This window comes from Anopheles moucheti, chromosome 2 (genome assembly GCF_943734755.1).
Source record: "Anopheles moucheti chromosome 2, idAnoMoucSN_F20_07, whole genome shotgun sequence".
In the NCBI taxonomy this organism is placed as follows: domain Eukaryota; kingdom Metazoa; phylum Arthropoda; class Insecta; order Diptera; family Culicidae; genus Anopheles; species Anopheles moucheti.
Window position 1 is genome coordinate 33,230,472 of NC_069140.1, and position 16,528 is coordinate 33,246,999.

The following is a 16,528-nucleotide window of genomic DNA, read 5'->3' on the forward strand; positions in this document are numbered from 1 at the left end:
CCAAAGAAGGGTTCGGAAAGTGTAAAAGCGGAGGCGGGGGGAAAACGCAATGGAACCGATGGGGAACGGAAGGATGCACACACATTTCGATTTTTAGCCGAATTTTTCCCACTTCCTTCCTGTGCCAGTCGGTCGTTCGGTCGGTAGGTTTCTGGAGCAGTTAATGAGAAAAATGGGCTGCATTGTGCAGCGGATGTGCGGTTTGCTGTGGCATACACGCGCGCGCAAACGTTGGCGCTTACGATCCACAATATCTCACACCCTCTCCCTCTGTGGAAAAATGGGGTTGGGGAGCTGGGGTTGTTTGCAGTTTCTCGCGTGCCTCTTTTCGGTTGCGGAAAACGTTTCCTGAATCTGTGTCCAGAGCTGCCGTGAGGCTGCCGGGAACCGTGCAGGAAAATACACTGTTTTTGCACCGTATTGCACAGGATGTGTGTGTTTGTGTGTGTACACATCATGTGCAGAACGCACATACCGACACACGATTCCCTCCGTTTTAGGCGTTCGAGCTTGTGGAACCATTTGGAAGCCATTGGCTCGTAGTTGCTTGTTTCCGTAATCGATAAAAAATAACTAATGGCATGTAAGCGGTACTATTAGTTACGTTGCGAGCAGCTCGCTCTTAAACCTGTTCGTCTGTTGGCGAATATTTCAGTTGAGCCGAGAAACTACTCATATTGAGTGTTTAAAATTGGCTCCAACAGAACCAAAGGCCAGCATTGCGTACAATTCAAGCAATTAAATAACTCTCAACCCGCGCTAAGACACATCTCATTAATAATGTTTTCCCCCCTTGCTGTAGTTGCTCTTAACTCATTACACCCTCTTCTCGAGACCTATTATGATGCTTGAACGCTACAGAACGCTATCACAAGGCTGGTCGTGTTCACACTCTTTTCAAAGTACCCATCTAACACATGCGGCAGCTGTAATGTAATCATGCGCGAAAACACGGTGTAAGGTGCAGCAGAAGGTCTTACTGGGGCCTCCATTCTTGCCTGCACTAGGCTCCACAAAATCTGATGACTCACTTAGCGCATCACCTTTTCCATCGTTGAATCCATCATCATTATCCACTTGAATGGGAGACGGTGCAAGAACGGCGACACTTATAAAACAGTGATGCTCGCCGATGGCAGTTGCATTTTTTTTTTCGTATCACGTGGAAGCAAACAATCTACATCGAATGCGCATAGAATGCGTTAATCGCACACTGGTGGAAGGAAATCATTGCATAATGAAGGTAAAATCAGAAACTGTCACTGATTTTAGGGCGCTTGGGAAGGCCTCAAACAAGTGGAAATCAAGCGACTTCCCCCGAATAATACCATACACTGCGCGAGAAAGAGAAAGAAATACAAACAAGAAAAACAGAGTATAAAAAGGCCGGGTGGTAACACAGTCAAGACAAACTGCAGCATAATTGCAATTATCGTGGCCCTTTTCAGGTGCAGCAACCGACACAGCATAAAATTGCGAACGGTTGTGAGTAACGCGGCCTAGCAGCGCTATGGAAGCGTACGGCAAAACATTAGCCTTTCTTTGCCACTGAACGAAGCATTCTGGAGGGGAGTTGGTTCTGCATAACTAGCATGCTTGCTCCAACGACTGTGGACTGTCAGTGACGATGTGGTGGCCGTATGACGCGGGCTTATGATGCTACTGTCATAAATTCTTCTACCCAGAGAGAGAGAGAGAGAGAGAGAGAGAGAGAGTGAGTGAGAGAGAGAGAGAGAGAGAGAGAGAGAGAGAGAGAGAGAGAGAGCGAAAAAACGTAAAGTGGTCCAACACGCTGTCCCACTGTCTCAAGCGGATCCCAGTCACGGCACCACGAGCTAGGAGGCAGACACAGCCATCGACACGAATGCGCGCCCAACCTCACCGAGCGACAGAATCGGAAAGATGGTATTTAAAAAACCGCAATTATTTTAATTGAAGTGCTCCACGTAACAACATCATCATTTTTCACAAGTTTGTCTCCCCGGCACCTTCAACAGCATCGTCGTCTGGGTCGAAGAAGGATGTGGAGTGCTTCTTTCAGCGACATTTAGGACGGGAGCGCGAAGAAACAGAAGACCAGCATCTTCTACGGCTTGGGTGTGTTGCTTTTCACGATTGTGTCTTTCCATCTAGGCGCGTCTGACATCCAAAATCCCGGGTGCAACGGTGTGTCTCGGTATGCGCATTTTCCTTCCTCTTTTCATAACATCCAGACACACACAAACATGGATCTTGTAGCCGAAAAAGCGAGGAGTGCAAATAATTGCGGCATATCTCAATAAATTTCTTTCGAACCACAACCATCATCATCATCAACTACCAGCGATCGTCTTCTCGTTGTCGTCGTCGCCGCACGTCAGCGGAGTCTTCCCACGAGAACAACCGCAGTTGCAGACACAAGCGCATCCGTCCGCTCGCGTGCAGAACCACGGGCGGAAAAGGATTAAAAATAATTTCTCAATTAAGCAGCACCATCTTACACGGGCCTCACTTCGGCGGTGCACTCAATTATCGGGTGGTCCTCCCTTCTTACAAACAAGCAAAACAACAAAACGAGATCGCGAACGAGCCGCCATAAGATGCTGATTATGTTCGCGACGATGCTGCGCACAATATCCATTGCTGGTTTGCTATTAATTTCTGTGCCAAAAGAATGAAAAAAAAAACTCCCCAGCAACTCGCGCAACCATATGGTCCTTTCGGTGGAAAAGGGTTGGATTTACTTTCGCTTTTCTTACACGGTTTACCAACAACACCATGTCTCCGCCAATCCGCCGCGCGCAATGTTTCGGCGGAAGTGCGCACGGATCTCGCGGTATCCCATTACTCAACCTGCCACATTGCGAACAAACTGCGCCCGATGCTACTTCGGTGGTAATTAGAAGTCTACCTCACCGGCCGTGGTCACACAACGAGCCGAGGACTGGAAAAACCGAACGACGAAGTGCAAATAGACACGGCAATCGATCAGTCTTCCGAGGGTCCCCAAGCGGCTTACGGACGGGGTTCGAATCAAAGGTTGTCACGTGTCTGTTTGTGTACGGCCGCGGTCTGTCAGTTGAATAACCCGCGGCATTCGTTGGGTCGACTCGAGATCTCGACCAGCTTGATGTTTTGGGAGCAGTCGTGTTGCGATTTTGTAACTCTACACCCAACCCAGACGGGTACCACCCAGACAGATGGCCGCCGGGTGTCGTCTTGCCTGTCTGGGACTCGCACATCTTCCCTGCTGGCCCTGCTGGCGACTTCTGGAGATAAGAGGAGCGATTTAACTCACTCGAACATTGCATCCCGTGGTATAGATAAATGGTTGCATGTTCATCATCAAGCCAAACGACGCTTCTTTCATGTCCTCTGAAGTTGCCAAAGCACTTCGGAAGCAAATTTATCCGACAAGACGCTGAACGCGCGTCAGGCAGCATAGACTTTTGATGGATAAATTATAATCTCTTACGAAATAAATGCATAACCTTAACAAGGAATCCGTGATGTCACTATAAAACAGCTAGTGATTTCTTCGCTTATAAAAAGAAATAAATCGATCATCGTGACAGCGAATTGCTGCATACAAGAACAACAACGAAAAGCCCCCCTCAACACACACACAACAATACACAGCACAACCGGATCGTGCAAAATCAAATCTCAAAAGCAATCAAGAATGTGCAGTCGCAAATGCAAAACCTGCGCCACTGCCACTCCCGGGTTGTACAATTTAAAATTCAATCCAAATCAATGCCATACCAAATTTAAACTTATTTCCCACTCCCGTTCCTCCCCGTCTACCAGAGGGACAGAAGGAAGGAAGACTTTTCCAACTTCAATCTCGCCACGCCTGCCAGCGATGCAAAATAATCTTAAACAACAATGCATTTCCCGGCGACGGCGACAAGCAATGTGTTCTGAGGCACATAACACAATCCTTGGCGAAGGTCGTTGGGAGGTTTGATAAGAACCATAAGAAGACGCCCTTTCACGTGCAGAGATCGCAATCGAATGCTCAACTTGCACCCGGGTGTGTTGTGCAGTAAAGCAGCTGGAAAATCGTGTACGCTCTTTTTCCGCTATCGAACTGCTGGAAAGCAACAAAAAAAAAACTGGTAGCGAGAAATGGATTGTGTATGTGTGAGTGGGGTGAAAATCGATAATGCTACCAAAGAAAACTGATGCTGAAAAGCATGTCTTTGACTGCTCGGCAATGAACCGACAAACCTGGTGCACAACACGTAAAGATGAATGCATCACAATGAAGGAAAACAACCGATGAAAGTATGTGGAAAAACAATCCTTCCCCTTAAAAGTTTCATCCCTTGAAGAACAAAAAAAAAAAGCACAAAGAGCACAAAGTAAAAAGGCATTCACCGATAGAACCGATGCGCCAAACGCGAGAATTTCACTAATGGGGGAGGGGGAGGGGTGGTCGGAAAAACGGCGAGGTCAATGGCAAGTACTTTTCCACAAACTATTTCATTCCATCCACCATTAGCTATCTGCTAACACAATCCGCTGCCCCACCTGCAATGGCGCGCAATTGCATTCCTGCTGCTTGTTCTCGATCACGGAAAGCAGAAACTTTCACCGACCAGTTCTTCGGGGGTCGGGGTCGGTGGATGGAAATATGCCACAGACACACGACCGACCACGAGCGACACACAAGCAAAAGGATAAATACCATCCCCATGCACTGTGTGTCTGTGTGTGGCTTCTTCGTACAACAATGTTCGTTATTTGAATAACGCTGGTGGTGGGTAAGTCCCTCGCTTTTAAATCTTTCAAATAAATAAAAAAAAAAATTGCAAAGAAAAGGATGCATTTTCCGGACAATTTTTGCCATTCGCTAGAAAGGGTGGAAAAGGGAGTGCGATGAAACTTTGCTGGCTGCTGGAGCACAGACAATTTTTCTCTTTCCACCCGTTCCCATTCTGACAGCTCTCAACAAAAGCCAAACGGAGTAAATGCATTCCAAAGTGTTCGGAACCGTTCAAAATCCCACCACCATTCGAGGTCCTTCCCGTCCCGGGATCAATAGACATAACTGAGCGTCGAACAGAAGGCAACAGAAAAGCGTGCATTTGCAAATGGTGAAGACGGATGGGTGAAATTGCTCAAATACTTTCACTTTCCGAGATGGAGGAGAATGGGGCGAACGAACTTGCGCTGGCGGCACTGTACCGGAGAGCTACTGAAAATCAACACTTAAAACCACCCATTCTTAACCCCCAGAAGCAGCAGCAGTCATGTACCACCGGTGTGTGTAGCTAAATTGCTAACCATCGGTTCATGGATGGCAGCAGTTTTCCACCACTCTTCCAATAACCGAAATTTCCGAAACGATTGGAAAGGAAAGTTGAATCGATTGCTGAGCATTTATTAATTTTCTTTATCTACCGCCGTTCGACCGTTGACTGGTCTTGGCGCAAGAAGACAGTCTTACGCGTTCGTAGCTGTGCACACTAGCGGAGCGATAGCTTACAATATTACACACCCCAAGCATTCCAAGACGTTTGGCCCAAAAGGGACGGATTGCCTCCCCGTTCTTCCGCCTTCACTTTGTGGGTGCGTGGCGCGCTCGCGCGCTCTTTCCAGACCATTTATATTTTATTACTATTTAATCTCGATCTTGCCATTCGCTGGAGCAATCCACATACCGAGCATCCCCCCAAGGGACACTGAACTCCATTATTACCTTTTCCCAGCTGCGGGGGGGGCAGCAACACTACCGGAACGGGATGGGGTTGTAATCCTTAAAACCGTTCACAATCGTTTAATATCCACTTATTGATAGTGAACTGTACGTACGTATACGGGTTGGGTTTTGCAGTAGCAGCAGAAGGACACTCGACCAATTCCCGTGTAGTGTGTGTGTGTATTCTCGGGTTTCCGATGGGGTAAAGAGGGAAGGATTGGGGGGGTAAGATGTGTCCGCACGTGAGGCAGATGGAAAGAATATTTGAAGCAGATTTCGAAGCAAGCTAATGGTGTAATCCTATGCGATTACCAACCATCACATTTGGCTGCAAGTGGACTAAAGAGCTTGGAGAAGATCGAGAGAGCGCAGCACAAGCAGCAGCACCCACTGCGGCGGAGTACGGTCGGTTCGAAGGGATGGAGAAAGCCAAAGGGTATAACTTTGAATTGTAGGACGGCGTATCGAACCTAACAGCAGCAGCAGCAATCGAATGTGCCATGTCTGATTGTGTCATGTGGAAGCGCACCGTGCCGGGAACGCTGTGTGTCCTCCTTGTAGTAGTGGCTCTCGGAAAAAACATTCCCATCGACCATCGGCACATACTTGCCCGACCGAGAGAGAAAGGAGTTTCGCCTTCTGCAGGTTATCCTATCAGACGCCAGAAGAAAATCCCTGCCCCTCGGGCACTACGAGATCTCAGCGGCGTGTGAAAATTCTACCGCTTCTACTGGTTCCTCTCTCTCTCTGCCCGGCCCAACCGAAGCCCATCGACCATAGACACGTTTTATTTCGAAACCATGTACTCTCCGTTGTGTTTCGTTCAAGAATGGCAAAAGCATTCTTGCAAACCGTTCAAACCAATCAAACCGAACAAAACGAAGTCCCCACCCCCAACTAAACACCCCCCCAGGGGGAGGGTGGTTGTGACCAATATGCACACTCTATCCCGTGCCAGAACACGATTATGTTCGGACTTTGTTATCCATTATCTTTGGTTGTTTTCAATCACGTTTTATTGCCAACCCGCTCATCTTGGATTGATATTAATGTTCGAAATGCACAACGGGTTTTGGCAAAGACATTCTATCCCCGGTCGAAGTGCTTTCAAGCGTATATTAAATACACTCTTTAAACAACACTAAACGGAGCGATTAATGTACTTTTAAGTCATCCCCGTCAGACCGTCAAGATTTACAGCCTCCGTTTGCCAAAAACGTACGCGCATGGGAGCGTTCATGGCGTGAGTTTGGAAAAAGGAAAAAGGCACGCAAAGGAAATAGAAATTCGAATCCAATTCGCTTGAACGATACGGGGACTGAGTCTAACGCACATACGAAAGCGGGAGAACCACGGGAATATTTCATTCGATACCTTAATGTCTGCAACACGCCCGGACGGAGCAATAATGCCACATGGAGCATCGAATGGAAAGGATCAACCTTCGACAACTTCCTCAGCAGGTAATCGATATAGGTGCGAACGTGAAAAACCACATTAACGAAACGCGATCGTAACGGATCGATCGATCGTATGGGTGGTGGGAGTAAATGATACTTCTTCCCTCCCGTACCGAAACGTCAAACGTTCTTGACTCAATACACAACAACCGTGACGCGCCGCTGGAACAGGACAGTTTTGACTGTGGGCCGAGGGTTCTGGGCATAAGATTTATTGGCCACTGCGGGTTAACCGCAGCGTATCGAGTTCTTTCGCCCATCATCGCCTTTCTTCAACCTCACCTTCCGTAACAGGGAACGATTGACTAAATGATTTCTAAACATTCCTGACCCTGCGCGCTTGAAAGATGTTCTATTCCTTCTGTCAATCTCATATTGATGGTGTCCACAACGAGTGACACAAGCGCCCCGAAAATTCATCGCCAGTATTATCTCGCAAAACAAAACTAAACCAAAGCAAAAAAAGAAAGAGACTCCATAAAACGTAAATAATGCTTCTTTATTGAAAAGTTTATTTGATTTAAAGCGGAAAATAAACCCATTTAAAAAAATATATAAAACAGACACACGATTATCGCTAACCACCACGGGCGTTAATGATGTTCCGCCGTCACATACCTACACAGTAAAGCCGTGCCCCACACGCTACAGGAGGATCGAAATCGGTTTTTTAGTGATGTTACCTCATGTTATTGGGTGCTCGTTTTTTTCCCACCATATGTTCCCCGATGGGATCGATGAATGGTTTAAATTTGTGTTGCTGTTGCGAGCTGACGCGGGAGTATCATCATCAATCGCGCTTGGAAAGCTACTCAGCGCGCGCGTCCTGTGTCTTTAGGCGAGCGCATTAGGACAAACACACCATTAATCTTTCATTTTGTCATTGAGCGGCAGTGGTGATGATGGGCTGTGTGTGCAGCATCAGCAGCAGCAGCAACAGCAACATTCAATACTATTTCAAACGATCGTCAGCAAAAGCAAGATACATTTGGAATTTTTGAGGTTTTTTTTCCGGTGGTTTCCCCTACCCCCCTCCCCTTCCACGGTGAGCAGTACCCGATGGGGGGGATGTGGAATGTTTTAAAAGCGCGTTGTGTGCGGTTGAAAATTCCGTACGGAAAACCACAGAAACCCTAACCTAACCCCGGGATCTGCTGCTGCTGATGACGAGGATGGTGGTCGCGGTGCGATGGTGAGCACATTAAACGCTCCAACCGCATTAGCCCGTCAGCGCGTCTTTTGCCACGGCCGTGTCGTTTCACTCAGAATGGGGCGTGTTCCTCCCAAATGCGTAACACGGCAGTGGTATTGGCAAAATTGCGTCCCAAGACGAGCAAAGGCAAAGCAAAAAAGTAGCAGCAACTAAACCACAACTAAACGAAGACGAGGAGTCGCGCGAAAAACTCCGACCAGTTTTCACGCATACAACACTCGCCATCCCGCTTCATCCCGCGGGTGAGGAGTTTTCCCACCGCCGACCGATCGTTTCTCGTTTTTGCAAACACGCGCGCACACGTCAACGGCGGAAAAACCACACCGCACGCCCATTGATTAACGATCTGCCCCGGTGGCACGGGTGGTGTTTTCCCGGTGCTGTTCCGAGCAGTAAACCGATCGTCCCGCGGTCCCCCTTTTCCCATCGCCGCGTACGGAAAATTCAACCGGTTTTTGCTTGAAAATGTCTTGCGGTACTGTGACGGGTGTGTTTTCTTTAATTTAATGCCTTCTTCGATGTGCCCGCCCCTAAGAGAACAACGTTTATTTTTATTCTGTTCCGTCACATTACACATCACTCCCCCGTCCCACTGTTTCCGTGACACTTTGGGGATGGGGTGCGCAATGTCACCCGAGTGTGCTTGTACCGGGTGGGGGTGCCTCCTCCCTAAACACCGAAAATATGCACCGCAGCATAGTTTTGGCGACGGGTAAGTACATCGTTTACGACCACGCCCAAACAGGGCGCTGTGTGTCTGCTGTCAAGGAAGGATTCGGTACGGGGAAAAACGCATTTTCCGGCCACGAAATCTATCTACGGTGCGGTCGGTTGTCCGATCAAATCCACCTCACTAGACTGCGCCGGAATGGCTGTACGTTGAACATTCTGAAGAATCGCGCGAGGTATCCTTTGGGGAGCCATTAACTCGACTCGTTAGGTGACAAAACATCAAATGCTCTTGCTTTACTACGCGATAAGTTAAGACATTTTTGGGTTTTTCGTTGCAACAATTTAAAGATGCAATAGATGCCTGCAATGATCGACTCTTTTACTGTTTTGGGGAAATTGTGCCGCTTCCAATATAAACATTACTTCAACTATTTGAGCAAAATGTGACTTTAACGCAACTCTCAGTACTCTAAAACACCCAACTGTGTAAATATCCCTTTTTCCTAACCAGAAACAGATATTGTTATACTAAAGAAGCCATATTAAAATACTCATGTTTAGAAAACTAAATGAAATTACTGCAATGACAGATCAGTATTTGTTTACTAACTTTTTAATAAATTCCAAAGGTGTTGAGATGGGATACAATAACAAATTCAGCGTAAAATATGCTATCTTCCCAGAAATTTGAAAGTTGCAAAATCTCAAATTTCCCACATGTGTGCAAAAACTACATCTCGGAAAAGTATGGATCAAACAAGCATTACTTATTTTAATTAAATTCTGTCCTTTTAAAAGAAAAGCCACTGTTCAAAGTAAATAATTGTGCTCGGGTATGAAGACATCCACTTTGGCGCTGGTAGGAAAACTCATTCCTTTCACCTGCCTACAACAGCATCGTCAGAGCCAGCGTCGAACACTGAGTCACCACCACCATTCGCTCTGCCTATCTGTCTCCCATCATATGCACCACTTACTTTTCCTTTGGCCAAAAAGTTTCTTCGTTTCTCGGTGCAAAATATCATTTTCCTTGGTGCTTTTCCGTTCAGGTGCAACAATCGATGTACACCGAACTCCTGCGTTTGCAATGGGAACTGTGGGTGCGTGTTTTCGAGCGGAAGGCGAACCAAGGGTGGAAGCTTTTTCTCGAAACTCGAAAATTGGAACGCCACACAACCAACGTGGAGTGTGTGCTGGAACTGCCAAAACATGCGCAACCCACACACCCACACACACCTTCGTGAATGCCACCGGAACTTAGTTCATTCCACTCGGGTACCTGTCAACTGAAGCGCAGCATCAGGTCTATGTGAGGACGACATGCACAACACACTCTCCGCCTCCCCCCCTATACTCTTAATTTCCTTTTGGAGAGTCCAAGCTGTAGATGCCGGCCCCGTATCCGGCAAAACGGTTGGAAATTAGAACCGAGCAGCAGGAGGCAGTGGCCGCTTGTGGATGACTGCGTACCGACAGCAGGAAGACAGTGCCAGAATTTTGGAGAAAAGTTTCACTAGCCACACCTACCACCCACCAACCCTGGTAGTAACAACAACGGAGATGTGGTGGATGTGATCGGAAAAAATAAAACAACAAGATACTCTATACAAGCAACCGAAACATCGTAGCGCATCAGTGTTTCCAATATCTTCCGAAGGCATCCGAAATATGCTGGCGGGCGACACCAGCGCCGAGTGGAAGCGGCGGGCATCCGAAGGTTTTATGTTTCTTGTGGCATTCTTTTGCCGGAACAGGAAGTTCCACTTCTGCAGCACCTTTAGGGGATACGGGAAACCCACCGGGGAAAAACAATCGTTTCTTTAATGTTCAGGTTGATTACACCGAACAAAATGAAAGCTTCCAAATGCCACCCATCCCCTAACTAGAGAGAGAGAGGGTAGATCGCTCGGCTTTGGTGGCACTTGTGTCATTTAAGTGTTTTTTTTTGCTTTTTTGCTCAGCAGTTTTTGAATGCTTTGATGCGACAAAATAAAAGAATCGCAAACACTTTGTAAACTTTGGAATAGTTTCAGTTGGGGCGGTATGTTAGTTTTTTTCCTTTGCTTCTTTCTCTCACTCTTTGATTTGCTATTGTGTGTGTGCGTGCTAAGCGTTACAAGAAAGGAATTTCTATTGCAAAGCACCTTGAAGAAAACCAAGTTAAGGGCGCAAGTGGATTTCAGAACCGTTACGACACGCGTAAGTTACTGTTGCCAAGAATGGGAAAATTTCTATTGAATCTTCATAACATTTGGCCATAAAAAAAAAAAACAAAAAACTTTGAAGATAAGTAGAAAGGAATGTTTAGCAGAATGATGATGCTCAATAACACATTCTGCCAAGGGGATGGTGAAACGTCACAATAGACAGCATTCTGTTGTTTGTCTAGAAATAGTCGAGATGTTTCGATGCTTGTAATAATTGTACTGGTACTTGATCACGTTAATTAATGCGAACACCAATTTGCATCAGCGGGATGATTGCGCCATAGAAAAACATTCATCCAATATGCAGGCTCCATCCAGGATTAAACTATTAATTAGTGAACGCGTTGTTTGTAAGGAATTCGTGGAATAATTTGGCATTTGTAACGACCAGCAACAAGCTATTTTAAGTTATGGACACACTTAGGAAACTCTGGTCTTCAATTAGTGATACGATCTTCAACGTCTACAATTGATGATTAAGTATTTGCTTGCCCCATAATCAACCAAGGCCACCATAAGATCCGGGACCGACAACCTGCAAGACTTTATCCTGCCAAGGAAAATGTTAATACCAACCGAGACGGCGTACACATTTTGGTTGTAATGAACAGAACCGAACCAGAGCTCACTGGAAACGATTACCTCAGTCACAATACGGTATAAACAAGGGCAAACGTTCCAGAACAAACAGTGCCAATACGGGACACGCCACCATGGCCGCATCACGTAACTCCGCCATCAATCACTCTGCTCCGCACGATTCCCTCTAGAGAGAGAGAAAGTGAGGGATAGGGCGCTTACCTTATCTTCATCTTCACCAACTCGTCCGCAGAAACACCGGAAAGAAGGACGACTTTCAACACTTCCTCTTCAAACTAGGGTCGGTGGCGGAAATCTATCCCCGGGTCCCCCCGGTACAAACACACACACACACAGCGAGACTATCCAAACAAAACAATCAACCTTTCACAACATAAATATCATAAAACAATCTAGTGTTCCGCAGTGCTTCCCGCTACGCCCAAGCAGCTTGTGGCTGACGTTCGAGGGAAGCTGTAACACGCAATTTATCTACATTTTCTGCCCGCTTTCGTAGCCGTCCAGTATCCGTCGACTATCGCATCTCCAGCAAAGGGAGAGTGGGGCGCAAACCAACCGGCCTGACTAGGGCGATCGCTTCTCACGCTAAGCAGAAACGTCCTGTTGTGCGGCTGCTGCTGCACGGGCAAAGGATAATATCCAGCGGAAACTCTTGCACGCTCGCGTCCGCCTAACGGACTTTGATAATTTGTACGCTGTTTGCCAGCCACTGTTACCCCGGGTCGGCTATCCCATGCTGACCGGACGGTGTGTTCTATTGTCGAGTCGAGCTTCCGCTTTGCTGTTTTTTTTTTGTTTTTCGTTTTCGTGTTTTAGGAACATCGGACAAACCAGCATCGCACTTGAGCTGGAGAGTAACGGTTACACACAAGGAGGCAAGTGCAATGGGGGCACAAACAGTCAGGAAGCTTTCGGCTCTTGTTTTCCCAGCGTATCCCACATACCTCGCACTTTTCTCGTTCTTTGTGGAGCTAATTAAATTAATTGAAGCATATTTACAACAAACTTCTGGTCGTGCTGCTGTGCACTCTCCCTTCGGGTGTTGAGCATCGGCAACCGGATGTCAAGATCCTGGACTTTCTTTACAAAAGGTCCCAACAAAGACAAATGATAAAGTGCTGGTGGCCGACGCTGAATGTTGTAGAAACAGAAGCACTCTTGGTGCTTGGCTTGGCGATCTCAATAAAGGAGTAAATGAAAGACAGTTGGGTTTGAATAAAACTCCTTTATGCTTTTGCTTGAACAGAATGTCTTTCAAAAATGGAAATACTTCAAGATGGCTACCATCTTGAGAATTAATTGTTGTAAAACCTTTTGATTTTACTGCGGAACATTGAAACATATTTAATGTATTAAAATCAGAACTGCATCGACCCGCCAACCATTATCTCTTCGACTATAGGTAAAATTAATGTCACTTGAATTCTATTGAAGAACTCGACCTAATTTCGACCGATGCTGTTAGGGTCCAAGCAAAAAAAAACAAGACTCAAAGGGAATTAATAAACACAACCGGAAGTAACTGTCAAAGCATAGCGAACTCTTTGCGACCGAGACGGATTGGACGATGTTGAGGGTCCTTTACTTTCCTCATTCTTCTCACTCTCTCCTTTCATGTTAATTGGTCCAAAATGTGTTTGATGTCCCATTAAGTAGAGAGGCAAGTTGTATGTCTTCCTTCGTCTATTTTTGTTTCTTTAAGAGTCGATTCACCTCATTCAACGAATTTTTAGACTTAAGTTCAAAATTGCATAACCGGTAAACCTCAATTTCAAATTAAATCTGTGCCGGACAGGGCAGAGACACTACAGAAACTTGTCACCCCTTGGCCATGGATAAGCCGCATAAATTGCAGATATATGCGATGGTTGTACTTACTTCCACACTAGTAACGATGAAATAAAGATGACTAACAACAAAAGTCCCGTACACAGCACTATCATGGCGGAGGTTTGGAATGATGGGCCACTATGGTAGCTGGCGTCGATGATCTGTGGAAGGAGAATTGAAGAAAAGAAAGATGTATGCGTCAGTTTCGGTCAGATTCTCAGCGCGAGTACCACACACTCTCGTCGCTTGTTTATTGTTAATTGATGCATGACTCGGTTGAGGAATGGGGATGAGGCTAATTAAAACTAAACCCTCAATTAATAACTCAATTAAGCGACCACTCCGAATGATCGCCCGGTCAACGGCGCGCACTCATACACGTCCCCCACCAGCAGCTGCTGCTGGTACACAGGCTATCGAAGATTCTCAAACCAAAACCCGAAGACTCGCCAATGAAAAGTAGCGGTTGGAATCGTTTCATTGCCGGACCCATTTACCACTCATAAACATTCAACTGACTTACGCGAGTGCGACTTGATGGGAAAAGTTCGGTCGGAAATATGTTTCGAAGAGCAGCAAACTAAGGAAAAACCAAAAACGTACTCCAGTTGAAGCAAACCGCTGATGGGGAGCTTTTCTTCATCGAACGAACTGATAACATCCGTACCTCGGGTTCTTCCGATGTGCCATTTAGTGGCACGTTACACGTTCGCTGAAACAAGACATTAAAAATAATTTCTACAACAATTTTTAATGACAAAACTTTTCACTGTTCCGCCGTACAAAGGGCGTGCGCGTCCGCGTTGCTTCTGCTTCATCGATTACACAAGAAATGTGTTTCTTCCTTTAACGGAGCAACTTTTATAAGGAGCCACTGCCAGTACTCCACTCGACTGTGAACGGTTCTCCCCCATTGGGTAGCATTGGGCGGCTGTGTACTTCAAATGTGAAATTTGTGTAAAGCATACCGGGGAGTACGCTACGAATCGATGGATTTATTTTATATTTCCCATTTCGGGTGCAATTTTACCCTGCCCAGTCATGCCCCGCTAGTTCCACACGCCCCTGTGTTTCGTGTTTTTTGAGCGGAAAATTTTTCAATGAGCCATTTTGACTAACTTCCTTGGACAAGAAGCTTTCCGCTGAACAAGGAAAATGTTTCGCGAAAGGGCAAAAAAAAAGGAAAACAATCTCAGAATGCACTTAAAAAGGAGCGGAAAAAGTTATACGACTCATTTGAATGGAGAGGTTGCCGAAATTTATAGACATAAGTGAAAACTTTCGAGATAAAAATCCCACCCGGATGGCCAGTTTTCCACTTTTATTCCTGCGCGTTCTAGGCCGGGGGTTAGGGATGAAGCTAGCAACAGAAAACACACGCGGACACGTGCTACCCCACGATAACGAGACGTGAAAAATGGCACAACGATGATGATCAGCAGCACGACTGGAGAGACGAATGGGAAAATTGCATGTCGTAGTTATGTTTGAACACAACATCGAATGCGAAAAAGCTTCCGTATGTTCTGGCAAACACAACAACACAACACTAAAAACAAACGAAACGCAACGCGATCCATCCTTTTGAAAAGTTTCACAATAAAACTTTCCACTTCAATGGAGGACATTTTACTCCACACTGCCCCTGTGCTGGCAGCTTGGAGGTACAGCCCATAATACCCGTCCATTCGATGGGACTGTTTAGCGCGAGCGAGCACACGGGGAACCGGTCCCGTAACAAATGGGAATGGGACAGCAGAAGGAAAAACTCCATTCTGTGGCAAGGAGGAAATGGCTAAAAATTTATAATTAAAAGCCATAAAAATGGTTCAAAATGGTAGGAATGCGAAGGGGAGACAGGCGGAGGCGCGAAGGTGTTCGATGGGAAAATGGAAAATGGTTGCCAGGGAAAAAGGGACGTTCACCGAGCCATAACAGAGCCAACATAAATTTGTTCGTCCATGTGGCACATCAACTGGCAAGTCCCGGGCAGTGTGGCGGCACATTCAATCAATTGTCTTCACTGAACCGCGCAAATGGAAATCATTTTTGCTTACGTGCCACCGGCGGGGGTGTAACTTTACAACAGAGTAAGCACGGCAAAAGACATTTGTTTCCACCAATTTTCACAATTAGACATATTGTGCTGAAAAGCGCTGTAAAGCAGGCGCATCTATCGTACAAAATAATAGCCAATCCGTCAGGGAAAACTCGCTTATGATAGGCAAAAGAAAATTCATAAATCATTAATTATGCATCGATATCTGGGCTGATGATTTTGGAAAGTAAATGCAGTGGAGCGGAGAAAGAGTCACCAAGCGGCCCCTTATTATTAAATTATTGTCGGGAAAACGATCCTTTCATTATCCCGGATTTGGATGTGTTTTTTTTTTCGTGACGGAAGTTATCTATTTCCTTTTTTGTCAAACAAAAATATCATGATTTTAAATTAATGAATTAATTAAAGACGGGATTGATTTCATCAACAATAATTTAATTAATTCATTTCCTAACATACAAACAAAAACAATTTTAAGGATCAATTGTAATGCTTTTTCGTTTACTTAATTACGGCTTCCAGCAGCAGCCAGATGCCAGATAAAAGCTTTTCAGGTCTAGTGCCATATTTGTAACCCGGAATTCATTAGGAAAATCCGTTTATAGGACCTTTACCTACCACTTGCTGCAGCATTCATCGTACACGGGCAAAAATACCGAGCAAACATCCCTCTAATCCAATGCGGACCAAGATTCCATAAAACTTAATTCAACCCGACATTTATAGTGCCGTTAATGGATTTTCCAACACGAACACACACACACTAACAGTGTGCTCTATTCGCCGTAAAAAAAATCCTCT

The 16,528-nt window shown here is 45.9% G+C and overlaps 1 protein-coding gene across 1 annotated transcript in view; it reads right to left on the reverse strand.

The window, feature by feature from the left end:
• LOC128297397 (hornerin) overlaps positions 1–16,528 on the reverse strand; it is an 88,758-nt gene that overhangs the window by 68,860 nt on the left and 3,370 nt on the right. Inside the window, exon 2 of the mRNA XM_053033028.1 lies at positions 13,717–13,829. Coding sequence (XP_052888988.1) covers positions 13,717–13,829 — 113 coding nt within the window. The remainder of the gene's footprint in view (positions 1–13,716; positions 13,830–16,528) is intronic.